General features: G+C 33.6%; 1 protein-coding gene across 2 annotated transcripts in view; it reads right to left on the bottom strand.

Annotated features, from left to right (window-relative positions):
- Positions 1-26866, bottom strand: part of RAB3GAP1 (RAB3 GTPase activating protein catalytic subunit 1) — a 94197-nt gene that overhangs the window by 46343 nt on the left and 20988 nt on the right. For both annotated transcript variants that reach the window (XM_010984037.3, XM_010984040.3), the window contains exons 4-7: positions 10802-10934; positions 8370-8448; positions 2238-2357; positions 1162-1327 (exon numbers count right to left, since the gene is read on the bottom strand). In XM_010984037.3, coding sequence (XP_010982339.3) covers positions 1162-1327; positions 2238-2357; positions 8370-8448; positions 10802-10934 — 498 coding nt within the window. The remainder of the gene's footprint in view (positions 1-1161; positions 1328-2237; positions 2358-8369; positions 8449-10801; positions 10935-26866) is intronic.

The raw sequence follows: 26866 nt of genomic DNA, 5'->3' as shown, positions 1-26866 counted from the left end.
TCATGCCATTCACCCCTAAATACTTCAACATGTAATTCCTATGAACAAGGACGTTATCCTGTGCAGCCATAACACAATTATCACACTCAGGAAGTTTAACATTGGTACTAATTTCTAATATATAGTCCATATTAAAGTTGCCCCAACTGTCTCAATTGCGTTCTTTATGGCTATTTTATTTTGATCAAGGATCATGCATTGCATTTAGCCGCTATGTCACTTTAGCCTCCTTTAAGCTAAATAGCTCCCAGCCTTTGTTTTGCCTATCATGATACAGACATTTTTAAAGGGTCTAAGCCAGCTACTTTGTACAATATGCTCATTTTGGAAATATGTGATTGTTTCCTCATGTTTTGATTTATGTTAAAACATTTCCAGCAGGAATGCAACACAGATGATGATATAGCCTATTAAATGTATCATACTAGGAAATATCTAATATCAGTTTGTTAACCAAGTTTGATCACTTTTAGTGAAATGGGTGCCAACTTAACCACTTAAGGGGACTATTTCTCTAAGTGGAGAATCCCCTCCACCACTTTCTAATCTGTTCTCTTTTCTAGAGGTATTCACAAATAGCTCCTCAATCTAGACCCTAATTTTCCCCCAGAGTAACAGAGGCAAGTCCTCCTTATCTCTATGAATGTATTTTTAGAGAACACCAAGGATTTATTGAGAACATCCAATTTAGCCTTGCTGCTCTCAGTCATAGAATATAAACCAGATTAATTTTAAACATCAAATTAAAAGGAGACTTGAAGGAAGGAAAAAAAAACAACAACAATTCAGAACCCAGAGTTTACATCTCAGTTCCTCATAGTCAGAGCCCCAAACAAGCAGCTACCTGAAGCCCTCTCATGTGGAGAAGTTGGCAATATTACTATTAGAGGAAAATATACTATTAGAGTATAAAGAGTTAACATAGTAGATAAATGTTAACCAACTGAACAAACAAAATTAGTTTCAGCATTAATACACAAAAAACTAATTGGATACTTTGTTTCTTTAAACATACACAGTAATTTATGTAGTCAATAACATCTTTCTTCTAATTACACTATCAATATTAGAGAAAAATATTTCTATATAATCAATAAAATTACCAAGTTACTACTTTAATCTGGATTCCAGAGAAGACTGAAAATATCAATGCCAACTCACAATCTTTGATTTGAAGATATCCAGCAAACCTGATAAATGAGTGTACTGATTTGGAACTTTTCGAAGATGAACCATTTCAAAATCAGTTCGGACACCAGGACCCTGACATTCACCAACATACATTCTTCGCCATTTGTGATGAATCTGCACAAAGAGTGGCACCTGGCTATAGGAATAATTAAGCACGAATAGATTGTAAGTTCATTAAACACTGAGTAACTCCTAAATCTCAAATTTTTCCACTATTACATTATTTTAACTCCAAATATTTTTAAATATTAATAATAAATATTAAGTAAACAAGGAACACTCCACAGACTTCTATTTGTGAAAATGACACTCTTAGTTCCCTTACTCCTTACACTAATCAAATGAACTTATTCTCTATTGGCACTTTGTAGTTCAAAAATTATTTTAAAATGGCTAAGTCATAAAAAAGCAAAATGAAAATTTTCTTGAATAAAAGTGATCCTACCATGTCAGGCTTTCCAAGGTCATAACAAAATTTGATTCACAGGTATTAAACAATATAAATTGAACTCACATTAGTGGTGAATTATTTTTTACCTCATCATTTATATAGTTGATATAAAAGATACAGTTGATTATCCTTATTCAAAGATTTCCATATCCACAAATTAGCCTACTCACTAGAATCTATTTGTAACCTCAAAATCAATACTCATAGCATTTTCAGTCATTTGAAGACATGTGCAGAGAAACAAAACATACAAGTTACCTGAATGCATGTTCATAACTCAGGTTGAACAAGGCAAATTTCTGTCATCAAGTTTTAAAATTAGATTTTGCATCAAAATTTAAATAAACTGAACATTTGGAAGCAAAAAACAAATAGTACAATTTATTCTTAATTCTAAATACTCATTTACTATTTCAGTAAGTTTCCCTTTAGAAACACTTCCCCTAAAGTTTTTGTATTCCAATATAATAATAAACAAGTACTGATCCTAATTATAATCAAAACCCTAACGTTTAGTAGCCATTTTTCTTTGTAAGTTATAATTTAAAATAGTTCTTAAAACTTACTGTCTAGGTTTTCCAAAATGTCTACCTACCAGCCAGTGTTTCCCAAAGCAATAGATACAGAACTCAGAAGAAGATTGCACTTAGATTCACTGAGAACAGCATCATTGTTTGCAGCAGGGGCAATCACCACAAATTCTCGGAGTCCATACCTTAAAAAAAAAACACTGCCATTAAACAGGGAAAAATGTCAGAATACAATAATCTATTATTTGAGAAACGTGAAAAAACTTCCCTGAAGGAAAGTTAGGTCAGAACTACAGGTGCGTCTTTCTTTCTCTCGTTCTTTGTCTTTCTTTCTTTCATGGCAACTGAACCTGTAACAACCTGGATTTCCTTCACTTGGTGAAAAATTTCCATCACTCACCTATTATTTTCCCCTATTCTTTACAAATTAGGAGAAATTTAATGAAATCACAAAGAAACAACATTAAAAGACAGTTTTCTCTTAAATATTAGGTTTCAAAACTGAAAGATGAAAGCCAGCACTTAAATCTTATGTTAATTAAGCCCACTAATGTGGAAATATAAAATTTAATTGGTTCCTTAAATGTCAGGAGAACAATTATCAGCCATGATGTACTTCTGCTGTCTAAAAGTGAGAACATGGTTTACTTAAGGATCCTAATTAAAGAATTCTTATATTCTTTCACTCAATAACACATATTAGATAGGAATCACAAAATTATCAGAAAATGGCTTACTCTTCCTATGATATCTTACTTATCTTAGAATAATAAAAACTTCTCATTTAGTTGACAAGTCCTTTTAAAACCACAAATTTGCAGCCAAAATGTACAAACATGTTAAGGTCAAACTGTGATCTTGCCTCCTGAAAATTCCTGTCCTATTCAATGTATTTTTATTTAATAGTTTTTTTAAATATAGAAAATGATTTATATAAAGCATTACTCATCTAATTTATTTCAACTATATGTCAAAAGTTATGAATACTTATTTTTATGAACATTCTCCTCAAGAAATCCTTAAAACAGCAGTTAAAGAAAAAAGGTTTTAAAATGTTAAAAGTTCAACTCATAATTTGTTTACTGTTTGGATGACAATTTATTTCATCTTCTCATCTCGCCTCCACCCTCCTACCCCTGAAGTCAAAACTAGTTATGCAGAGGTAACATCAAATACTGAAAGGAACCCAGAGCTGTGAATTTAAGCTTTAAAGGTCTTTAAACATAGTTTTCTTCTTTCCTTTCTTAATGTCCTTGGAAGAAAGAAAACAAAACAAGCAAATATTTTTCACAGTATCCCACCCACTATAGTGAAACCATCGTCAACAGTTTCTTAGTCATTCTTCCAGAATTACTGCATTTGTCCATGTATTCAGCCTATCCTCAAAAAAGATTATATCAACTTTCTGTACCTTCTTTTCAAAGGCTCATCTCCCCTACTGATCAGTACTTTGTTTCCAGTTTTGTGCTGTTGCAACAATACTGCAATTGTCTAGTTCCACAAATTATATCTGTGAGACAAATTCCTAGAAGTTAAGATGCTGGATAAAAGAACATCTGTATCTTTAACACTGACAACTGTTGCCAAACTACCTCTTCCCCCTCCACAAACGTACAAACTGTACTAGTGTATATGCCTTTTCACAAAAAGTAAGTCAAAGCGAACTGCTTCCTATTTATCTGCAATAAAATTCAATCCTCTGTGTCTTTGTTTCCACTACCTGGAATGTTTCCCCTGGTCAACTGCCATCACCAATATCAATAGATTCTTTTTTTTTTTTTTTTTTTTGAAGATTCACCTCAAATAACATGCTGTCACCCCTGTTAAATATGCTATTTTGATTTCTAATGTATTATAATTATCTTTAAATGATCAATATACAACAGTTGGCCAAAAGGTACATGAAAAGATGCTTAACATCACTATTCATCAGGGAGATGCAAATCAAAACCACAATGACGTATCACCCTATACCTTTTAGAATGCTTATCATCAAAAAGAAAAGAAAATAACCAGTGTTGGTAAGGATGTGGAAAAAAGAGAACCCTTGAGCATTGTTCATGGGAATGTAAACTGCTGCAGCTACTATGAAATACAGTATAGAGGTTCCTCCAAAAAAATTAAAAATAGAGCTACCATATGATCCAGTAATTCCACTTCTGGGTATTTATTCCAAGAAGACAAAAACACTAATTCAAAAAGACATATACATCCCCATGTTCACTGCAGCATTATTTACAACAGCCAAGATATGTAAACAACATAAGTATCCACTGATGGATGAATGGATAAAGAAAACGTATGCATATATAGTGGAATACTATTCCATCATAGAAAAGATGCTATTTGCAACATGGATGGATTTGAGGGCATTATGTTAAGTGAAGTAAGTCAGAGAGAAAAAGACAAAATACCATATTCTTGCTTTATATGGAATCTGAAATAAAAAATAAAAATAAAAAACAAAACAAAAACACTGAGCTCATAGATACAGACAACAGATTGGTGGCTGCCAGAGGTGGAGTATGGGAGGTGAAGGGATCAAAAAGTAGAAATTTCCAGTTATAAAGTAAGTCATGGGGATGTAATGTACAGCACAGTAACTATACTTAATACTATACTGCATATTTGAAAGCTGGTAAGAGAATAAATATTCTAAGTTCAAAGTTCTTATAACAAGAAAAAAAATGTTTTAACTTTGTATTGTGATACATATTAACTAGACTTACTGTGGTGATCACTTCACAATGTATACAAATACCAAATCATTATGTTGTACACCTGAAGCTAATACAACATTATATATCAATTATACCTCAAAAAAAAAAAAACCCAAAAAACAAAAATCCAACCCAGAAGTTAGGTTGTTTTGTCCACAACGGCTTTGTGCCAATCCAGAAACTGGACTGTACTTGATAAACCTCCTACTGGCAATGTCGAGGAATTAATTTTTTTAAAAAGATCAATGTAACTCATTGATTCAGTTTCCCTACTAGAACTACTTGAGGCCTGATACCATGCTTTCATCGAGTAAACAAACACTAGGTGAGAGCTTTAAAAAATGAGCAAAAATCAACAACCCAAAACAGATTAAAAATGGACAAAGGACTTCAACAGACATTACTCCAAAGATACACAAATGGCAAATAAGCACAGGAAAAGATGTGGCCAACATCACTAATTATTAGGGAAATATGAATCAAAACCACAAGAAACTACTTCACATCTGTTAGAATGGCTATTATTAGAAAAGCAAAACAAAACAGGAAATAAGTGTTGGCAAGGATATGGAAAAATTACAATGCTTGAGCATGACTGATGGGAATGTAAAATGGTACAGCTGCTACGGAAAACAGTACAGTGGTTCTTTAAAAGTTTAAACATAGAATGACCAGCAATTCCACACCTGGGTAAATATCCAAGAGAACTAAAGGTAGGGACCCAAACAGATATCTGAACACCAATGTTCACAGCAGCATTATTCATAGCAGACAAAAGGTGGAAACAAACCAAGTGCCCAGTGACAGATGACTGGATAAACAAAACGTGGGACATACATACAATGAAGAATTATTCAGCTTTAAAAAGGAATGACATTCTGATACATGCTACAACATAGATGAAATTTGAATACATTATGCTAAGTGAAATAAGCCAGTCACAAAAGGTTAAATATTTTATGCTTATACTTACGAGACACACACACAGTAGTCAAACCCATAAAGACAGAAAATAGAATGGTACTTATCAGGGGCTGGGATAGAAGGGAATGAGGGGTGATTGTTTAATGGGTACAGAGTTTCAATAGTTGAAGACGAAAAAGTTCTAAAGATGAATAGTGGTGATGGGTGCACAAAAATGTGGAAGTACTTAATGCCACTCAGCTGTGCACTTAAAAATGTTAAGAAGTTTTGTTATATCTTACCACAATAAAAAAAATTAAGCATAATAAATGATCAAAAGAATCAGCAAATAATATGTATTTTCAATAGTAAGAAATATAAACAGCTAATAATTCTATTAAAAGATGTTCAGGCTACTGGCCAAGATAGCAAAGTAGAGAGATTCACTTCTGGCTCGAGGCTCAGAGGAGAAAGTGGTAGCCACTTGGTAGACAGAACTAAGGGAAACTGACACCGAGGGTCCCTGTGATCCCCAGCCCTAGACGCTAGTCAGCAGGGACAAGCCTTCAAAGGATCTCAAAATCATTATGCTGAGTGAAAGAAGCCAGACTCAAATGGTTACCATACGATTCCATCTCTATGACACTCCTGAAAGGACAAAACTATGGTGACTAAGAAGATATCAGGGACTGCCAGACATTATAACAGAGAAGAGGAGTTTCGGGGAGGTTACAAAACGGTTCTATTATCTTGACTGGGGTGGCAGTTTAAAAAAATCTATACATGTGTTAAGGTTCAGTGAACTATTCATCAAAAAAAAAAAAGCCAATTTACTGTATGTTAACTTTAAAAAGTAAACAGGAATGTTAAAAAACTACTAACAACTGATTTTCATTAATACATAGAAATAAATCACAAATGATTCAGTACTACATAGAAAGGTTTCATGTATTCATTCTATGAATACTTAATTATTGATGATGTGTCAAATACAGATTTTTGAAATATATATTAAAAAGCTAAAGAGAAATTACATAACAGCATTCAGATTGACAGATGTACTATATGTTATCTTACTAATTCTCACAGGTGCACATTACTTATTATAGAAACCAACGCACAGAAATTAAGTAACTTGCCTGAAGTTGCTGAGATAACAAGCACTTGAGCTAGAAATTAAACATAAGTTTGTCTAATTCACTGTCTGGCCAAAGAGTAGGTGTTTCATTAATGTTGAATGAATGAAAGCATGCAAATGCATGCTCTGTGATATCATGCTGCCTTCTGATATATTTTGTCATGTCAAGCGTATGTATTCACATTTTAGAAGACCAGAAGAAAATGTGGATGGGTTAAATTCAATGGGTAATTTATTTATTAAATTCCTTTTATAGCTAAGTTCACAGTTTTTAAAAGATCACAGTAAAATAACAGGAATATTTATGAAACATTACCCAGTTTATTGGCACTTGCAAATAATTTTTTTTAATGTGCTATATAATCTACTTGATTTAGTAATCACAATTGAAGAAAAGAGAAACACAGATAGCATCGTTTTCCCTTCCTTAGAAATTGCTTAATGAAAAAATCAAAAGACCAACTCACACCAACAGAATAATTTAAAAACAGTATATATAAATTTCCTTTAACGAGGTCTTCTTTATTGACCATATACTTATACTTGGGCCATTTTGGTGGTAGTATGTTTTAAGATCACCCTCTCCAAAATAAATAAAGAGATACTGTCAATAATTAAAAAAGAGAAAAAGACCTTTTAAAAGATTGAAAGACCTTTCAAATGTGATATACCTGTTATATTAATGTATCACAGTTATAACTGAGAAATGAGTTTTGGTGTTATGACTGAGATCAACATTTTATTTCAATTCCATTTCCAACAATATATATTAAATTTTCCATGATACTGAAGTGTTCTATGCTAGTCATCAGAATTATAGTTAGGTACAACCTAGATTATTACATATACTGTGCAGAAAACAGTTTACAGCAGACCTATAACTGTTATGTTTAGAAAGGTCTACTCGCAAAGCTGACCTTTGTCTGGCACCTGGAACTTGGATTCGGGGAGAAGTCTCACCATTTTCCGTAACTGGTAAGACTTAACTGTGCCTAAACTATTTGTACAAACAACATGGTTTATTCTGAACAACTGCTTTCCTTCTAGAAGTCTGAAATTTTGCTATGTACCAGTCAGAGGGTACCTATGTGACCAGCCCCTAATTAAAAACTGGAAAGCTGAGCCTCCAACAATCTTCTCTGGTAGACAATGTTCCATATGTATTGTCACAACTTGTTGCTAAAGGCATTGAATATGTCCTGTGTGAGACTCCATTAGGAAAGGACTCTTAAGCACTTGCACTTCCTCCAGACTTTGCTTCAGGCACCTTTTCCCTTTGCTGATTCTGCTCTGAATGCTGTCACTGTAAGAAACCATAGCAGTAAGTGCAACTACATGCTGAGTCCTGTGCATCCTTCTAGCAAATCACAGAACCTGGGGGCAGCCTGGGGGCCTCCCCAACATACTAAAGTTATCTGAGTAAAATATATACCTACCATCTTACCAGGCAATGAGCTCTTGGAGGAAAGTCATTATTCATACACAACAAATCTTGCATAGATTGTGGAATAATATCTGCAGAAACATTTGATAATGAAAAAGTTAGTATGTTCATTCTAAGGCAGAATCATACAGTATGATTTAAAGAAATCATTTTGCAGTTTTGCGATTTTTTTTTTTGCAATTGTTTGCAAAAGATTTATGTCTAGGGCTAACCCTAAGATTTGGAGGGACACTAATGTCTCCATCTCTCTCTTTTCTTCAGATTATACTTAGAAGTCTGTCAACTCTGTATCACCTCCTATGCCTATCCTTTGCTCACTCCTGGCAACTTTTAAATGTTCCTGTAAAACCACTAAGCAGCTTCCCATGTATAACCTATATACATAAATGCATTGCTACCTGCTAATAAGACATTAATCTCAATGATCATTATTTATACTCATAAATGCATAGTAAATTCAAAGCATAAAGAATGTTCATTAAAAAGACTTACTTTTGCTATACAGCCATAATTGCTTAGCAAATTTATATTTTGTTAGTTTGCAAAAAGAACAGAACACTAACGATTTGATGCTCTACTTACCTAAAGCAATAAGCAACTCTAACAAATCAAAGATTAGTGGTCCAATCTTTTGACCGCTGATAATATACTTTTAAAGGTCTACCTCCAAATTAACTGATCTGATGGTTTGCTTGTAACTTCTACCATCAGTTACAGCTTCAATCACAACCAAATTAAAACTGCCCAATATATACATGCATGCAACAATAAGGCCTTATCTTAAATCCATTCATCTTCTCTCATACCACAGTCTCCTTCATTTATTCATCTCAGAAACACTGATCCTAAGCCTCCTTATTACAACAACTTTTCCGTGATGTATGATCTTTCTTCAAATTAACAACACTTAAGATTTCTGTACCTTAAACAGTTTCTTTCATTAATCAGTAGAATGTAGGAGCTGGAAATCTCTGGGCCATTACCGGACTTCCCACCAGTTTATATATTTCCCTCACCCCTTATTTCTCAAGTACACATATTCATATTCTGGTTAATTATTTTATTTTGCTGTATAACTGTCTTAACATATGTATACACGTGGTCAGTATTATCTCTTAGCTTATGAATCTAAATGCAGATCCTATCTAATTGTTTTTTTCTGTGAGAATAACATATATAACAAAAGAGGTAACAATTTTATTCCTATACAAGAACAGGCACAAATATTTCAGGCGTGCACTTATAAATGATAATATTTTGACAGAAAAACTTTTAAAACATATTCTGCATATTTATCTTCTGAGTGAATGAAGAATATTTGACCAACAGATACAAAATTCATATTTTTTAATACCTTGCTTACTCACTGTTATACACTAGCGTTGGATGATGTGACGTATTAACAACTATAAGCACTATTTACTGAGTACCTAGCATGGGTCAAGTACTGAGATACTTTTCACTTTAAGTAGGCAAAACAAAATTTAACAAAATTAAAATATTAATTCAAAATTAGAAGTTACAGCATTTCAAGTCAGCAATACATTATTAGATTATTATATTAAAAAAGACTCTCTTAAAATGGATCTTTCCCTTAAAATGATTGATAATATAAATTCAAGTTGCAAGTTTGTAAATTACTCCTAAGAAATAAAATAAATGTTTTGGGAAAGAAACTAACTTAAAATCCTTTATTATGCTGCAGAGGATGTTTCCCAACTTGAATACTAACTGCAGTGCTTGTACAGAGCCTGTAACATTACTAATCATGAGATTGCTGCTTATGTACAGTATTTTATTAAATTTTCCCATTAACCCTCCAGATAGTATTATTTCATTTTATTAATGAAATCAGTCAAGTTTAGACAGGCCAAGTAAGTAGAAAAACCAGAATTTAACCCACATGATCTAACTCCAAAGTACGGGGTATATCTAAAACATGCCACTGACTAATCAGTAAGTAACTTTTATTTTAATCCTTCAAAGCCCAGCTTAGTTGTTTTATTCTGCACAACATCTTCTCTGATCTCTCGGGATTAAAAGCGATCTTTTCTGCTCTGCACTCCAGTACAACTCTGTGCTTTGGGATGGCACTTATCACTTTTTACCTCCTATTATTGTTACTTACTTATAGACCTTATCTCCCCTACTGGAAAGTAAATTTCTTTTTTCAATTGGGCTTAGCAGAGTCCCTAGCACATACTAGGTACTCAATAACTATTTGTTGATTTAATTAATTTTAAAATGAATGACGGTGTGATTCTTCTTCTGCAAAGATCATACTCTACTTCAGATACAGTGAAACAACTCTGCATATGTAAAACATCTCCAGAGGATACTACTTAATAAAGAGAACTAAATTCACAGTTCAAAATTACAATCACTCTTACAAGTCGAGTTTAAAAATAAGCAGTAAAAACTTACCTTCTAATACTTCATCCTTTCCTTCTTTATCTGTGGATTCTTGTACAAGATAATGATGAGTGACTGAGAACTTGAAGTCAGCAAATGAAATTTCATCTGATTTCTCTTCCCATGTGCCAGAAGTAAATATACCCTGTATTTAACAAAAAAGAAAAGAAAAAGCATCTGCCTTAACTATTGAAAGGTAATTCAGTAGTTACCATTAGGTTTATTAACCACCGATTTTTTTTGCCCTTCTTCTGCCCATTAATCTAGAAGTTTCATCCTATATTTATCCTCCCCATAATGAAAAGGAAAAATATACAGAGGTGAATAAAACCAAGAGGAAGTTATTTTATAAATGATTTATCACAGTGTTCCTTTAAAAAGAAAGTTCCCCTAGAATATTAATTATAAAGTGACTTACAATATTATAATTTTCAAGTAATTTTTATGAGTCTTTATATAAAATCATGAATATACAGTAAATCTCATGCCTCTTCTCATGCAAAAAAACTCTCAAAACCCTTTCTTCCAATAGCAGGATCTCTATGAATAACTTTTAACTGAAAATTGTTAAATTTCATAAATGGTAAAAATCAGAAAAAAATATATAGCAATAAAATATAATTTTATTACAAAAATCACAAAACTAATAATATCACTATGTAGTACACAGCATTGCTGGACATTAGAAATGCTTCAGAAAAAAGCCTGTAAAATCAACTTAAGTGATATGACATCTGTAGCACTCATTTGCTCAACAGGTTTCTGCAAGCTTCTTTACCAAGCTTTGGCATTCAAACATTTTTATTTAAATAGCAACATCATGATTGGAAAACATTTAAATTAAAGGTTCCAAAGAGCCCCCTTACTTATACAATGTAATTATAAAAAGGGATTTTTTTTCCCACAAGGCCTCTAATCTCCCATTGCTATTCTCTCCATGAGAGAGGTATACAGTCATTACAGCATAGCACCACTTCAGAAACACCAACCCAGCAACTTCCAATCACAGAGTCCCAAACTAGATAGAAAATATGTAAGGAATGATTCTGTGAGTTACTGAGTTTTTAACAAATGTGATCACACCTAACATATTAACACCCAACAGTTTTATGTGTGTTCCTAGCAAAGTATTTACAATTCTGAATTGAGTTAAATCATATTTTAAATGTCCTAAGAATATCATATGTGAATACATCAAATAGCAATCTCTTTATTAGGATAAATACCATGTATGATACATATCAAAAACTATGATTTTTATATATTAGGTCTCTTTAAAGTGAGGTTAACCTGTGTTAAATTAAGATATATATGGCCAGTACCAAAAGTCTCAAACTGTAACAAGTAATAAATGATATAAATAAGAGCTTGGTTTGCTAGGAGGAATGCCCATTATAAAGCAGTGAAAGCTAAAACTACAGTAGGGGGAAAGGTCCAGAATGAGGGATAAGTCCCCTTTTCAAGCTTGCAGAAAATCTGAATATTCTTTTTAAATGATTCAAAGAAACACTATCCGACCCTAAGCCTGGATTCTAGGTACTACTGGTGACCTTATCAAACAGCTATCTCAAGTGGATTTGGTTCTGTTCAAAAGAGAGGGCATCCAGGTTCTGTATCCAAAACAAACTTTTTAAGATAATTTAACTTAACTGGAAAACAAAACTCCAACCTCCATTCTGCAATTCCATTATGATACAATCACTTGACACCAAATTCCAGTATGGTGTATATTAACTATTCGACACACAAAGGACAACTCTAGTTCAAAATTAATCTACTAATTCATCAAAAATAACCTCTAATGGCCATAAGCAGACAATAAAAAGAAATAAGCATATAGACTAGAAAGAAATAAAACTGTCTCCATTCACAGATGACCTGATTATGTACATAAAATATCCAAACTACAAAGTACTAAAACTAACTAATGAGATTATGAAGTTGTAGAATTCAAGGTCAGTATACAAAAATCACCTTTATTTTTATATACTTACAGCAAACTCCTGGGAAATGAAATTTTTTAAAATACCACTCTTATAAATATCTAGGGAAAAAATTTAATGAAAGATGAGCAAGAACTCTACCTAAAAATATCTCAAAACACTGCTAAAAGATATTAAAGACCTAAACAGAAATACATCATGTACATGGATTGGAAGACACAACATCATTAAGATGTCAATTCTCTCCAAATTGACCTACAACTTTAACAAAATCCTAATCAAAATCCTTAATCAAAATTTCATAAAAATTGACAAGCTGATTCTATAACTAATATGAAAATCCAAAGAACCTAGAATTAGCTCAAATAATTTTGATGAAAAAGTATACTACTTGATTTTAAGACTTACATTGCTATAGCAATTAAGACAGTATATTGGCATAAAGACAAATAGATCAATGAAACGTAACAGTCCAGAAATACATTCACACCAATACTTTGTTTTTTTAACAGAGGAGCTACTACAATTCAGGAGGGAAAGGACAATCTTTGCAATAAGTGGTTCTGAAATAATTAGATATTCATATGGAAGAAAGCACAGTATCTTCACAACCTTGAAATAGGCAAAGATTCCTTTGACAGGACACAAAAGGCACTAACAATTAAAATCAAAAACTGAGAAAATAAACTTCAGTAAGATAAACTTGCTTATCAAAGGACACAAGAAAATGAGTGGGAAGCCATGGGCTGGAGAAAAAAATTCAAAATACATATATCTGACAAGATTCACAACTATGTATATGATGATAATTTTAAAAACTAAACAATTCAATTTTTTAATGAGCAAAATACTTGAACAGATACTTAGCAGTTATGAATGACTATTAAATACAGTTAACTGTGAAAAATAACTAGATATTATTGAATATCAGCAGTCATCAGTGAAATGAAAATTAAAACCAAAATGAGACACTACTTCACACCCAATAAGATGAATAAAAATAAAAATCTGACAATGCCAAGTGTCAGAGAGAATATAAAGCAACTTGAAATCTCATAAACTGCTTAGAATATAAAATGGTACAATCTTGTACTTTAGAATATTAGAAATATTCTCAAATGCAAACCAAAATTATAATGAGGTATCACTTCACATCAGTCAGTTTGACAGTTTCTAATAAAACTGAACACAAGACCCAGCAAATCTGCTAATATATTCAGGAAAAATCAAAGCATATGTTCACCAAATTGTTCACAGCAGCTTTATTATTAACAGTAAAAAATTGGAGAAAATTTAAATATTAAAGGAGAAAGGATAAACATATTGTGGTACAGTCATATAATACAAAGAATGATTAGGGCAACATGGATGAATTTTGAAAACATTATGTTGAGCAAAACAGTCAGACAAAAAGGATGCATGATGTATGATTCCACTTATATGAGGCTCAAGAACAGGTAGAACTAATATATAGTGAAGGAAGAAAGAATGACAGTTACTTACAGAATTGACTGGAGAAACAAGGAATCTTTCTATATTTTTATTTTAGATGGTGGTAACATGGGTACATACATCTATCAAAATAAACTGTATACCTGAATTTTGTACATTTTACTATGTGTAAATTATAACCCAATAAAGGAAAAAATCAGTATGATACCCACTAAAAAGAGATAAGGAGACATGGGGGAAAATTATAACTTCTGAGGAAAATGTGACAGGTAGGGAGCAGATGCTTTTTTTTCCAAAGAAAAGATAATGGTAATTATGTAAGAACAACATGTACTAACATCATCATAATTTGGACCCAACAATCCTTTCCAGTTATCTTTCAACTTACTCAATAAATTATAGGTAATTAAGAAATATTCTCAAATGCAAATCAAAACTACAATAAGGTTATCATCTCACACCAGTCAGAATGGCTGTCATGAAAAAGCCCACAAATGATAAATGCTGGAGAGGCTGTGGAGAAAAGGGAGCCCTCCTACACTCTTGGTGGGAATGTAGTTTGGTGCAGTAGTTGTAGAAAACAGTATGGAGATTCCTCAAAAGACCAAAAATAGATTTAACATATGATCCAGCAATCCCATTCCTGGGCATATATCCAGAGGGAATCTTAACTCAAAAAGACACATGCACCCCAATGTTCATAGCAGCACTGTTTACAACAGGCAAGACATGGAAACAACCTAAATGTCCATCGACAGATGACTGGATAAAGAAGCTGTGGTATATATATGTACAATGGAATTACTATTCAGCCATAAAAAAGAATAAAATAATGCCATTTGCAGCAACATGGATGGACCTGGAGACTGTCATCCTAAGTGAAGTAAGCCAGAAAGAAAAAGAAAAATACCATATGATATCACTTATATGTGGAATCTAAAAAAAAAAAAAAAAAGACAAACGAACTTATTTACAAAACAGAAAAAGATTCATAGACATAGAAAACAAATTTATGGTTACCAGGGGGAAGAGGGTGGGAAGGGATAAACTGGGAGTTCAAGATTTGCAGATACTACTATACACAAAATAGATAAACGTTTGGACTGTATAGCACAGGCAACTATACTCTGTATCTTATAATAACTTATGGTGAAAAAGAATATGAAAACAAATATATGTGTGTTCATGTATGACTGAAGCATTATGCTGTACACCAGAAATTGACACAACATTGCAAACTGACTATACTTCAATAAATACATATATATATATACAAAAAAAAAAGGGACAAGAAATATTCTCAGTCAGAACTTTGGAGGGCCCAAGACCTCAGCAAGATGAAGATCACTCTCTTAGTTGAGCCCTTTACAATGTCAGGCCCAGACTATTTTAACAGCTTTCCTGTTATAGGATGGTCTCCACATCTCTGTCCTATAATCCTTCTTCCACATGGTTATCCTCCTAAAATACAAACCTGGTATTGTTCCTCTTCCATTTAAAATACATTAGTGGATTTCCATAACCACTATATAGTGGTTATATAGTGGCCTCTAGAGGTGTTTAATCACGTATTCTATCAGTAAAAGATTTTGAGTATCCGTCTCCATATATGTATATTTTTATTAACAAATTAATCAACATGTATCAATAGATTGTACATATGATACATAAAGCAAAAACAAACATTTAAAAGGAATGTAAACATGTAATATAATTAGAAGTTATAATACACAAGTGGCTCACCACAAGCACATCTAAGGGTGGCATGCACCTACTCTGGCAGAAATACAAAGCCTGCAAAGCTGGCCTATTCCTTTACCCAGTTACCATCTCCCACAGTTATCTTGCATCTACCTAGTGTTACAATGCCTAATAACTTATATTTCCCCAGAGGTGTGCTTTCTCTTTGACACTGTGCAGAGACTATCCTGCTCTTCTCTATCTTCTCTTAGCACACTTTTATATATTCATTCCTCAAAATGTTATCTCATCCTAAATGTTACTTCTTGCAGAAAGTCTGCCATGATTATTTCCATGAAAGGTAATGATTCTGTCTTGTTCAAATCACTAGAATAGCATCTTATTCTAGTCATTTATTTATATGCATATTTCTCCATTAGACTGTGAAGAGCAAAAACTATGTTCTATTCTTTGCAGCCCAGAACTTAACAGTGCCTATGTGCTTAATAAGTATCTTAGAAATTACCTTTTTCCATATTCAGAAAATCTCCCATATTTCCCAAATACACTGAAAATATCAGTGTATTTCAGTAAGTATACTAAACGTATAGACTGAGATCTAGTCTAACAACCTGAAATAGCACACAACCCAATCCAAAAGGTATTCTCTCAACAGACTTGTGGTTGCCAGGGGGGCGGGAGGTGGGAAGGGATAGACTGGGATTTCAAAATTGTAGAATAGATAAACAAGATTATACTGTATAGCACAGAGAAATATACACAAAACGTTATGGTAGCTCACAGAGAAAAACAATGTGACAATGAGTGTGTATATGTCCATGTATGACTGAAAAATTGTGCTGAACACTGAAATTTGACACATTGTAAAATGATTATAAATCAATAAAAAATGTTAAAAAAAAAAAAAGGTATTCTCTCTGACTTGAACTGATGTATGTCCATCACAGTCTTCAAAGTGAGTTTCTTAGTGAAATTAACTTTATCACTGTATAGGTTAGACACAGATAGGTAAACTCACAGCCTTCCTGGATTAAGAGAGTCTCTATTAACACTAAACATAAGCCATCTTTAAGATTTACTTGTTATCAGAACCAAATTTCACATCTTAAACAATGTACCATTAAAAATGTAATCTTTCATTTTTAAATTAAAAATCTATTTAAATTATTGTTTAACAAATTATTAAATTTTTCTTCTACTGACAAAAGCAACACAATCTTGAAAAGGAGGAAAATATAGTAAAGCATAAAACATAGTGAGTTTTTTTTCCATTTTTTTTGAGCACAGAGCTGTGGTTCTCAACCTAATTAGAATTTATAATCACCTACAAGGCTTTAAAATAAAGTACTGATAACTAGGCTCCACAACAGACCAATTAAATAAGAATCAGGTTGTGCCTAAATATAAGAATTTTTCAAAAGCTTCCCAAGTGATTCTAATGTACAGCCAGGGTAAACAACCACTTGGTATAGAGCTGAAAATCAAAGTTTTCATGCACTGATAGAGGAAATCCATTTGAATGTTTGCAACACTGAAATACCAATAAATATTAAAAAGGCATCTATGTTAGGACCATTGAATATCCACATGCAAAAAAATGAACTTGGACCCATTTCTAGTCATGAAAATTAACTCAAAGTGGATCACATATTCTAAATGCAAGAGCAAAACCTATAGATACCATCAAGAACGTGAAAAGACAACCCACAAGGACACATGTTACAACATGGAGAATGGGAGAAAATATCTTGAATTACATACCTCATAAGGGACTTGTATCCAGAATATATGAAGAACTCTTACAACTGAATAATAAAAAGACAATCCAACTTAAAAATGGGCAAAAGATCTGAATAGACATTTTTCTAAGAAGATACACAAATGGTCAATAAGAACATCAGAAAATGTTCAACATGAACAGCCATTAGGAAAATGCAAACCAAGGCCACAATGAGATATTACTTCCTATCCACTAGGATAGCTATAGTTAGAAAGATAATAATAAAGGAGATCAACTGGTGGAGTAAAAGGATGCTGAGCTCACCTCCCCTACACAAACACATCACAACACAGCTACATGTGGAGCAATTCATACTGAAAATAACTGGAGACTGACAGACTCTTCTACAACCAAGCTAGAAGAAAGAACCAAAGTCCAGTAGAAAGCAAGGAGAAGCAATCAGAACCCGCAGCACTAGGAGGGGAACAGAAGAGTGGGATATCACAGGCTCAGAGATTTTCCCTGGGAAGTGAGCAGTCCAAGCCACATATTGGGCACCCCAGCCCTGGTGTCCAACGCCAGAAAGACAAGTCTCCTTAGCTGGGTTGAAAACCAGTGAGACTTACAGGAGGGCCATAAGAAACTGAGATCCTGCTCCTGAAAAATACACACACATGCTTGCTTACTTCCAGAAACAAGGTAAAGGAAGAAGACTGAAACTTCCTTGGGCTCTGGTCAGTTTCCCACACCACACAAAAGTGCACCCCGGGCCATACCAAGCACCTGCTCCAGCTCCTTTAGCTATGGTGCTGCTCCCCACAAGAACAAAGGCTGCCATTGCCATTGTGCATTTTGTGGGGATGGAGCCAGGTGAGGCTGGTGCTTATGGAGGTGGTAGATGGGAGGCTGTCTAGACCTCTAACTGGTGTGTGGAGACTGTCCCAGGACACAACCCAGCCCACATCAGGCACTTGCTCTGGCCCCTACTGCTTCAGAGCTGCTCCCCTTTGGGACAAAGGTGCCACTGCCAGGAGTGGAGAAAGCGCACATTTAGAGGGAGTGGAACTAGCTTGGACTGACCCTGAAGGCTTCTGCTCCAGTACCTTCGGACCAACCCCCATAGGGATATGTCAGCCACCAAGCACAGGCAAAGCTCTGGCTCTGGTTCTAGCTCCTCCATCTCCAGCCCCACTTCCCACCAAGGTGATAGCTGCCATCTCTCATGACCCATGCTCATATCAGATCCAGCTCTCCCTCGAAAGCCACTGAGCACACTCAGAATGCATAAAGATGCTCCCACATAAGGACACCCCTTCAAGACCATGACAGGTAACTTTAACCTAATTTCATAGAGACAGAGAAAGTTAAGCAAAATGAGAAGACAAAGAAATCTGTTTCAAACAAAAGAACAACAACAAAAAAAAAAAAAACCTGAAAAAACAACTAATGAAACAGAGATAATTTGCCAGATAAAAAGTTAAAATCACTAGTGTAAGAACAGTAACTGAACTTGGGAAGAAAACAGATGAACACAATGAGAATTTTAACAAGAAACTAGAAAATATAAAAAAGAATCCATCAGAGCTGAAGAATGCAATAATTGAAGTGAAAAACACACTAGAAAGAATTAATAGTAGAATGGGTAATACAAAAGAACATATAAGTGGTCTAGAGTATATAATAATGGAAACTAGCCAATCAGAACAGCAAAAAGAAAAACAGATTTTAAAAATGAGAACAGTTTATGGAAGCCCTGGTACAATACCAAGCATATAAACATTCACATTATAGCGATTGCAGAAGGAGAAGAAAGAAAAGTCAAAAATGTATCTGATCCAACTATGGCTGAAAACTTTCTGAACCTGAAGAAGGAAACAGATATCAGATATAGACAGCACAGAGGGCCCCATAAAAGATGAACCCAAAGGGACCAGCACCAAGACATATCATAATTAAAATGGCAAAAGTTAAAAAGAATTCCAAAGGCAGTGAGAGAAAAGCAAATAGTCACTTACAAAGGAACCCCCATAAAACTATCAGCAGAGTTTTCTGCAGGAACTCTGCTGGCCAGAAGGGAGTGCCATGATATATTTTAAGTGCTAGCAATCTAATATACTTTACCCAGCAAGGTTATCATTTAGAATCGAAGGAGAGATAAAGAACTTCTCCAACAAGCAAAAACTAAGCGTTCATCAGTACCAAGTCAACTCTGTAAGAAGTATAAAAGTCTTCTCTAAATGGAAAAGAAGAGGCTACAACAAAAGGTAAGAATTTACAAGAAAGGAAAAATCTCATTCGTAAAGGTAAATATGTAGTAAAGGCTGTAGATCAACCACATAGATGAGCTAGCACAAAGATTAAAAGACAAAAATGTAAAATCAACTACAAATACAATAAACAAGGGATAAACATGAAAATGTAAACATAACATCAAAAACAGAAAACATGAGGGAGGGGAATAAAAATGCAGATCTTTTAAACTTTTTAAAGTTTGAACTTTATTAAATGACTATCAGTTTAAAACAAGTAGGTACAGTTAGAGGTCAAAATATATGTACTTGGTAACCACAATAGACAAAAACTAAAGAGAAAGGAACCCAAGCATTCCACTAAAGAAAATCGACAAACCACAAGGGAAGAAACTAAAAGGAGAACAGAAAAGAAGAAAAGAATCACTGAAACAATCAGAAAATCAGTAACAAAATGGCAGTAAGTACATACTTAATAATCACTTTAAATGCCAATGGACTAAATGCGCCAATTAAATGACATGGGGTGGCTGATACGATAAAAAAACAAGACCCATCTAAATGCTACCTACACTTCAGAGCTAAAACACACAGACTGAAAGTGAGGAGATGGGAAAAGATATTTCATGCAAATAGAAACGATCAAGAAAAGTAGGGAGCAATGCTCATATCAGACAAAGTTAACTTTAAAACAGAGTCTATAACAAAAGACAAAGAAAGGCATTATATAATGATAAAGGAATCAATGCAAGAGGAAGATATAACATTCATTGACATATATGAACCTAATATAGGAGCACCTAAATATATAGAGCATATATTAACAGACACAGAGAAATTGACAGTAATACAGTACTAATAGGGGAGTTGAACATCCCTCATCAATGGACAGATGATCCAGAAAGAAAATCAATAAGGAAACAGTAGTCTAAAAATACACATTAGACCAGTCAGATTTAAGAGAAATTTACAGAACATTCCATCGAAAATAATGTTTATTCTGCAGTTTTTGAAGTGAACACGGAATGTTCTCCAGGATAGATTACATGCTAGGCCACAAAACAAGTCTCAACACATTTAAGACAACAGAAATTATATCAAGCATTATTTCCAATAACGTCAGTATGAAACTAGAAATCAATTACAGGAAGGAAAATAGGAAAATCAGAAACATGTGGAGACCAAACAACGTAATATATTTAAAAAAAAAGGGGGGGGTCAATAAAGAAATCAAAGAGGAAATCAGAAAATATCTAAAGAGAAATGAAAATAAAAACACAACTTTTCAAAGTCTATGGGATGCACCAAAAGCAGTTCTAAGGGTGAAGTTTACAGCAATACAGGGCTTCCTCTAGAAATAAGAAAAATCTCAAATAACCTAAACTACCATCTAAAGAAGTTACAAAAAAAAAAAAGAAAAAAGAAAAAAGTCCAAGGTCAGGAGAAGGAAGGAAATAATACAAGAGGAAAAATATAGAAACACACACACACAAAAAAAGAAAACAACAACAACAAAACACAGAGATCAATAAAAACCAAGAGCTGTTTTTTTTGAAATGATAAGCAAAGTTGATAAGCCAGGCTAATTTTTAAAAGAGGACCCAAATAAACAAGAATGAAAGGGGAGAAATTACAACTGATATCATGGATACACAAAAAACTGTAAGAGAATACTACGAACAGTTACATGCCAACAAACTGGACAACCTAGAAAAAAGTGGATAAATCTCTAGACACACAAAATTTTCCAAGACTGAATCAGGAAGAATCGACAAACCACAAGGGAAGAAACTAAAAGGAGAACAGAAAAGAAGAAAAGAATCACTGAAACAATCAGAAAATCAGTAACAAAATGGCAGTAAGTACATACTTAATAATCACTTTAAATGCCAATGGACTAAATGCGCCAATTAAATGACATGGGGTGGCATAAATAATCTAAATAAACTGAACACCAGTAGTGAAATTAAATCAGTAATCAAAAAACTCCCAGCAATAAAAATCCAGGACCAAACGGCTTCACAGAATTCTACCAAACATATACAGAAGAGCTAATATCTATCCTCCTCAAACTATTCACAAAAAATGAAGAGGAGGGAACACTCCCAAATTCATTCTACAGGCCACCATTACCATGATACCAAAACCAGACAAGACACTACAAAGAAGAGAAAATTACAGGCCAAAACCTTTGATGAATATAGATGCAAAACTCAACAAAATATTAGCAAAACAAATCTAACAGTAAATAAAAAGGATCATACACTATAATCAAGTTGGATTCATCCCAAGGTCACAAGGATGGTTCTACATACACAAATCAATCAACGTGATTCACCACATTAACAAAACAAAACAAACAAACAAACAAAAAAGACAAAAGCCAAATGATCCTCTCAACAGATGCAGAAAAAAGCATTTGACAAAATTCAACATCCATTCATGATAAAAACTCTCAAAGTGGGTATAGAGGGAACTTATCTCAACATAATAAAGGCCATTTACAACAAAGCCACAGTCAACATAATAATGGTAAAAAAGTGAAAGCCTTCTCACTAAATTTAGGAACAAAACAAGGATGCTCACTCTCACCACATCTATTTAACATTGTATTGGGAAGTCCTAGCCACAGCAGTCAGACAAGAAAAAGTATCCAAACTGGAAAGGAAGAGGTAAAACTGTCACTATCTGCAGATGATATGATACTCTATAGAGAACCCTAAAGTATCTACACAGTAACTATTAGAACTAATAAATGATTTCAGCAAGGTAGCAGGATACAAGATTAATATACAGAAATCTGCTTTGCTTCTATACACTAATAATGAACTATCAGAAAGAGAAAGTAAAAAAAAAAAATCCCATTTAAAATTGCATTAAATCACGGACATAGAATACAAACTATGGTTACTAAAGGAGAAAGGGCTGGGGAGGGATAAATTAGGAGTTTGTGATTAACAGATACCCATTACCATATATAAAATAGATAAACAAGAAACTTTATAGCACAGGGAACTATATTCAATTTCTATAATAACATAGAATGGAAAAGCCAAAGAAAAAAATATGTATGTATACATGTAACAATCACTGTGCTGTACACCTGAAACTAACACTGTAAATCAACTACATTTCAATAAAAAATAAAATTAAAAAAATTTTAATAGGAATAAAAGTTTTAATTGAACCCCCTCAAAAATAAAATAAAATTGCATTAAAAAAAAACATAAAATACCTAGGAATAAACTTAACCTAGTAGGTGAAAGATCTATATGCTGAAAACTATAAAACACTGATAAAGTAAACTGAAAATGATTCATATAAATGGAAAGATACCCTGTGCCCTTGGATTGGAAGAATATTGCTAAAATGACCATACTACACAAAGCAATCTACAGATTTAACCACAATCCCTATCAAAATATCTATGATATTTTTCACAGAACTAGAACAAATAATCCTAAAACTTATATGGAACCACAAAAGACCTCAAATTGCCAAAGTAATTGAGGAAAAAAGAATAAAGCTGGAGGTATAACCCTTCCAAACTTTAGACAACACAAAGCTAAGTGTTGGTAATCAAAACAGCATGGTAATGGCACAAAAACAGATGCAAAGATCAATGGAACAGAAAAGAGCCCAGAAATAAACCCACACACCAATGGTGAATTAATCTACAACAAAGGAGGCAACAATATACAATCGAGAAAAAACAGTCTCTTCAACAAGTGGTGTTGGGAAAGCTGGACAGCTACATGTAAAACAAAGAAATTAGAGCATTCCCACACACCAGACACATTTAAAGATTTAAATGTAACACATGATACCATAAAACTCCTAGAAGAGAATATAGGCAAAACATTCTTTGACATAAATCATACGAATTATTTTTATAGATCAGTCTCCCAAATCAAAAGAAATAAAAGCAAAAATTAAGAAATGGGACCTAATCAAACTTAAAAGCTTTTGCACTGCAAAGGAAATCATAAACAAAAATAAAAAGACAACATACAGAATGGGAGCAACCCAAACAATGCAATCTACAAGGGGTTAATATCCAAAATATACTAACAGCTCATACAATTATTTAAAAAATCAAAAGTGAGCAGAAAACCTGAATAGACATTCTTCCAAAGGAGACATACAGATGGCCAACAGGCACATGAAAACATCAGAGAAATGCATAAAATCACAATGAGATATCACCTCACACCTGTCAGAATGACTATCACACAAAGACCACAAAAAACAGATGGTGGTGAGGATGTGGAGAAAAGGGAACTGTCATACACTGCTGGTGGGAATGGAAATTGGTGCAGCCACTGTGGAAAGCAGTATGGTGACTTCTCAAAAAAACTGAAAACATAACTACCATATGATCCAGTAATTTCACTTCTAGGTATACAGCTGAAGAAAATGAAAATACTAATTATAAAGGATACATGCACACCAATGCTCATAGCAACATTATTTACAATAGCCAAGATACGGAAGCAAACTAAGTGCCCATCAACAGATGAATGGTTAAAGAAGATATGGTGTACATATACAATGTAGTATCACTCAGCTATAAAACAAGAACAAAATTTTGCCATTTGCAACAACAGAGATGGACGTGGAGGCTATACTCTTAGTGAAGTAAGTCAGACACAGAAAGGCAAATACTGTACATTATCACTTACATGTGGAAACTAAAAAATAAAACAAATGGATGTAACAAAACAGAAACAGAATTACAGATACAAAGAAAAATTAGTGATTACCAGTGGATAGAGGGAAGAGGGGAGGAGCATGATAGGGGGCAGGAAATCAAGAGGTACAAACTGTTATGTATAAAATAAGTAAGCTATAATGATAAACTGTATAGCACATGGACTATAGCCAATATTTTATAATAACTATAAATGGAGTATAATCTATAAAAAATATTGAATCATGTTGCATACCTGAAACTAATATAATATTGTAAATCAACTGTACTTCAATTTAAAAAAAAGACAGTAATAAGTGATGGTGATGATGTAGAGAGATCAGGACCCTTATATGTTGCTGGTGCAAATGTAGAATGGTGCAGCTGCTTTGCTGAAACAGACCCAAAATTCCTCAAAAGGTAAAAAATAAAGTAACCATATGACCCAGCAATTACAACCCTAGGTATATAACCAAAAGAAATGAAAACATATGTCCATACAAAAAGTTTGTACATAAACTTTCAGAGCAGTATTATTCACAGTAGCCAAAAAGCAGAAACAATGCAATTTCCATCTAGTGATGAATGGATAAATAAAAGTGGTATAGCCATACAACAGACCATTATACGGCAATGAAAAGAAATGAAATACTAATAAGTCTATAATATAAGCAAACTTGAAAACTTTGTTAAGTGAAAAAGGCCAAATTACAAAAAGTTATATATTGTATGATTCCATTAATACAAAATGTCCAAAATAGGCAAATCTACAGAGAAGGAAAGTAGGTTAGTTGTTGCCTAGGGCTCGGAGAAGTGCTAATAGGTATGGGTCTTCTTTGGGGAGTGATGGAAATGTTCCAAAATTAAAAACTGTCAGTATACTAAAAAACACTGAATTGCACACCTAAATTGGTGAACTGTATGTTACATAAATTATATCTCAATAAAAAATTTAGACCGAGAAGGTTCTCATAATCACAATATTTTGCATCTATCTACTATTTGAAAAGATCCCCAGCAGTTTAAATCTGAATGCACAGGAATCTTCTTTGAAAACAAATAAGATTTTTAAAAAACCTCACTGGACATTTCATCTATTTCCAAAATAATACAAACACGTGTTTCTGTAGTCACACATGACTCTAAAACATATGCTTTTCAAGCAGTTTTCCCAAAACAAAACAAATATGCAAGTATGCTGGCAAAGTAGGGTACAAATAAAAACCTAGAACTCAATTCCAACATATACCTGGTGACCGCTAATGTTACTTCCAAAATACAGCAAAAATGTAAAAGAACATATTTAATCTAGAAGGCTGACTATGCTTTGCTGTCTCCACCCATTGAATTATGAAGGAGACCTGCTACATTTGAGGAATTTTTGTTTGATGTGAAATGACTGTAACATGTGACATGCTTTATAACACTAGTGAATATCTGTTTCATGGGAAAGTTTCCAGTTCAGTGTTATTATGCAATTATGGGTATAGACACTTTGATCATGGCAACTAGAAATCAATAAAAATTGTATCATTAAAAAAAAAAACAGCCATCTATGTATATCTTCCACTCTTCACAAGTAGCCTGGCTGGCCCTCAGCCTGGGTTAAAATTATCCCACTAAAAGCACAGTAGAGGGTAATAATATTAAGGCTCAGTCCAAAAGCTCTCCTGCATCCAGCTTTGACTTTAGTTTCAGAGGGTTATTAAAACACCCTAACAAGGGAAACTTGGAAACAAAAAGGGAATTTGAGATTAATCCCTCCTGAATCAATAGAGAACCACAATTCATCCAGAGAACATTCAACTACACAAAAACTAACAGTAAGAGAGCCGGGGAAAGGGGACACAGCCAACTACAAGAGAACCACACCAAGTATCACAGGCTAATCCTCAGGGAAGAAAACGAGCCAAGCAGATTTAAGTAGGCACAAGCCACAATGGTTGACACAAATAAGTCTCCTTTAAAAGAAACAAGTACTCTTGAACACCAACTCGGGCACTCAGCTCTAACAGGAGCTTGGGCCTACTTCAGCAGCCAGAATTTATACTTCTGAGTCAGCATGACTTGCAGTTTAATCCCAAGCATTTTATCTTTTTTGATCTGACGTCATCATTTTTACAGATGACCTTATTTGTTTATACATGCATCACGTTTATGAATATTCCCAGGGATTTTAATTAATCCAATATACTTGAAGTTCATTACATTTTTAAAAAGTAAAAGCAGACTGTACAGACTTCGCTGACCTTTAGGATAGGAACTAACACCTACTGAGGGCCTCCTAAGCAAAATAATTTATATGTAATTATGTGTGTATGT

This window comes from Camelus dromedarius, chromosome 4, assembly GCF_036321535.1.
Source record: "Camelus dromedarius isolate mCamDro1 chromosome 4, mCamDro1.pat, whole genome shotgun sequence".
In the NCBI taxonomy this organism is placed as follows: domain Eukaryota; kingdom Metazoa; phylum Chordata; class Mammalia; order Artiodactyla; family Camelidae; genus Camelus; species Camelus dromedarius.
Note: the sequence above shows the minus strand (reverse complement) of the source record. Positions and strands in the feature narration are given on the sequence as shown.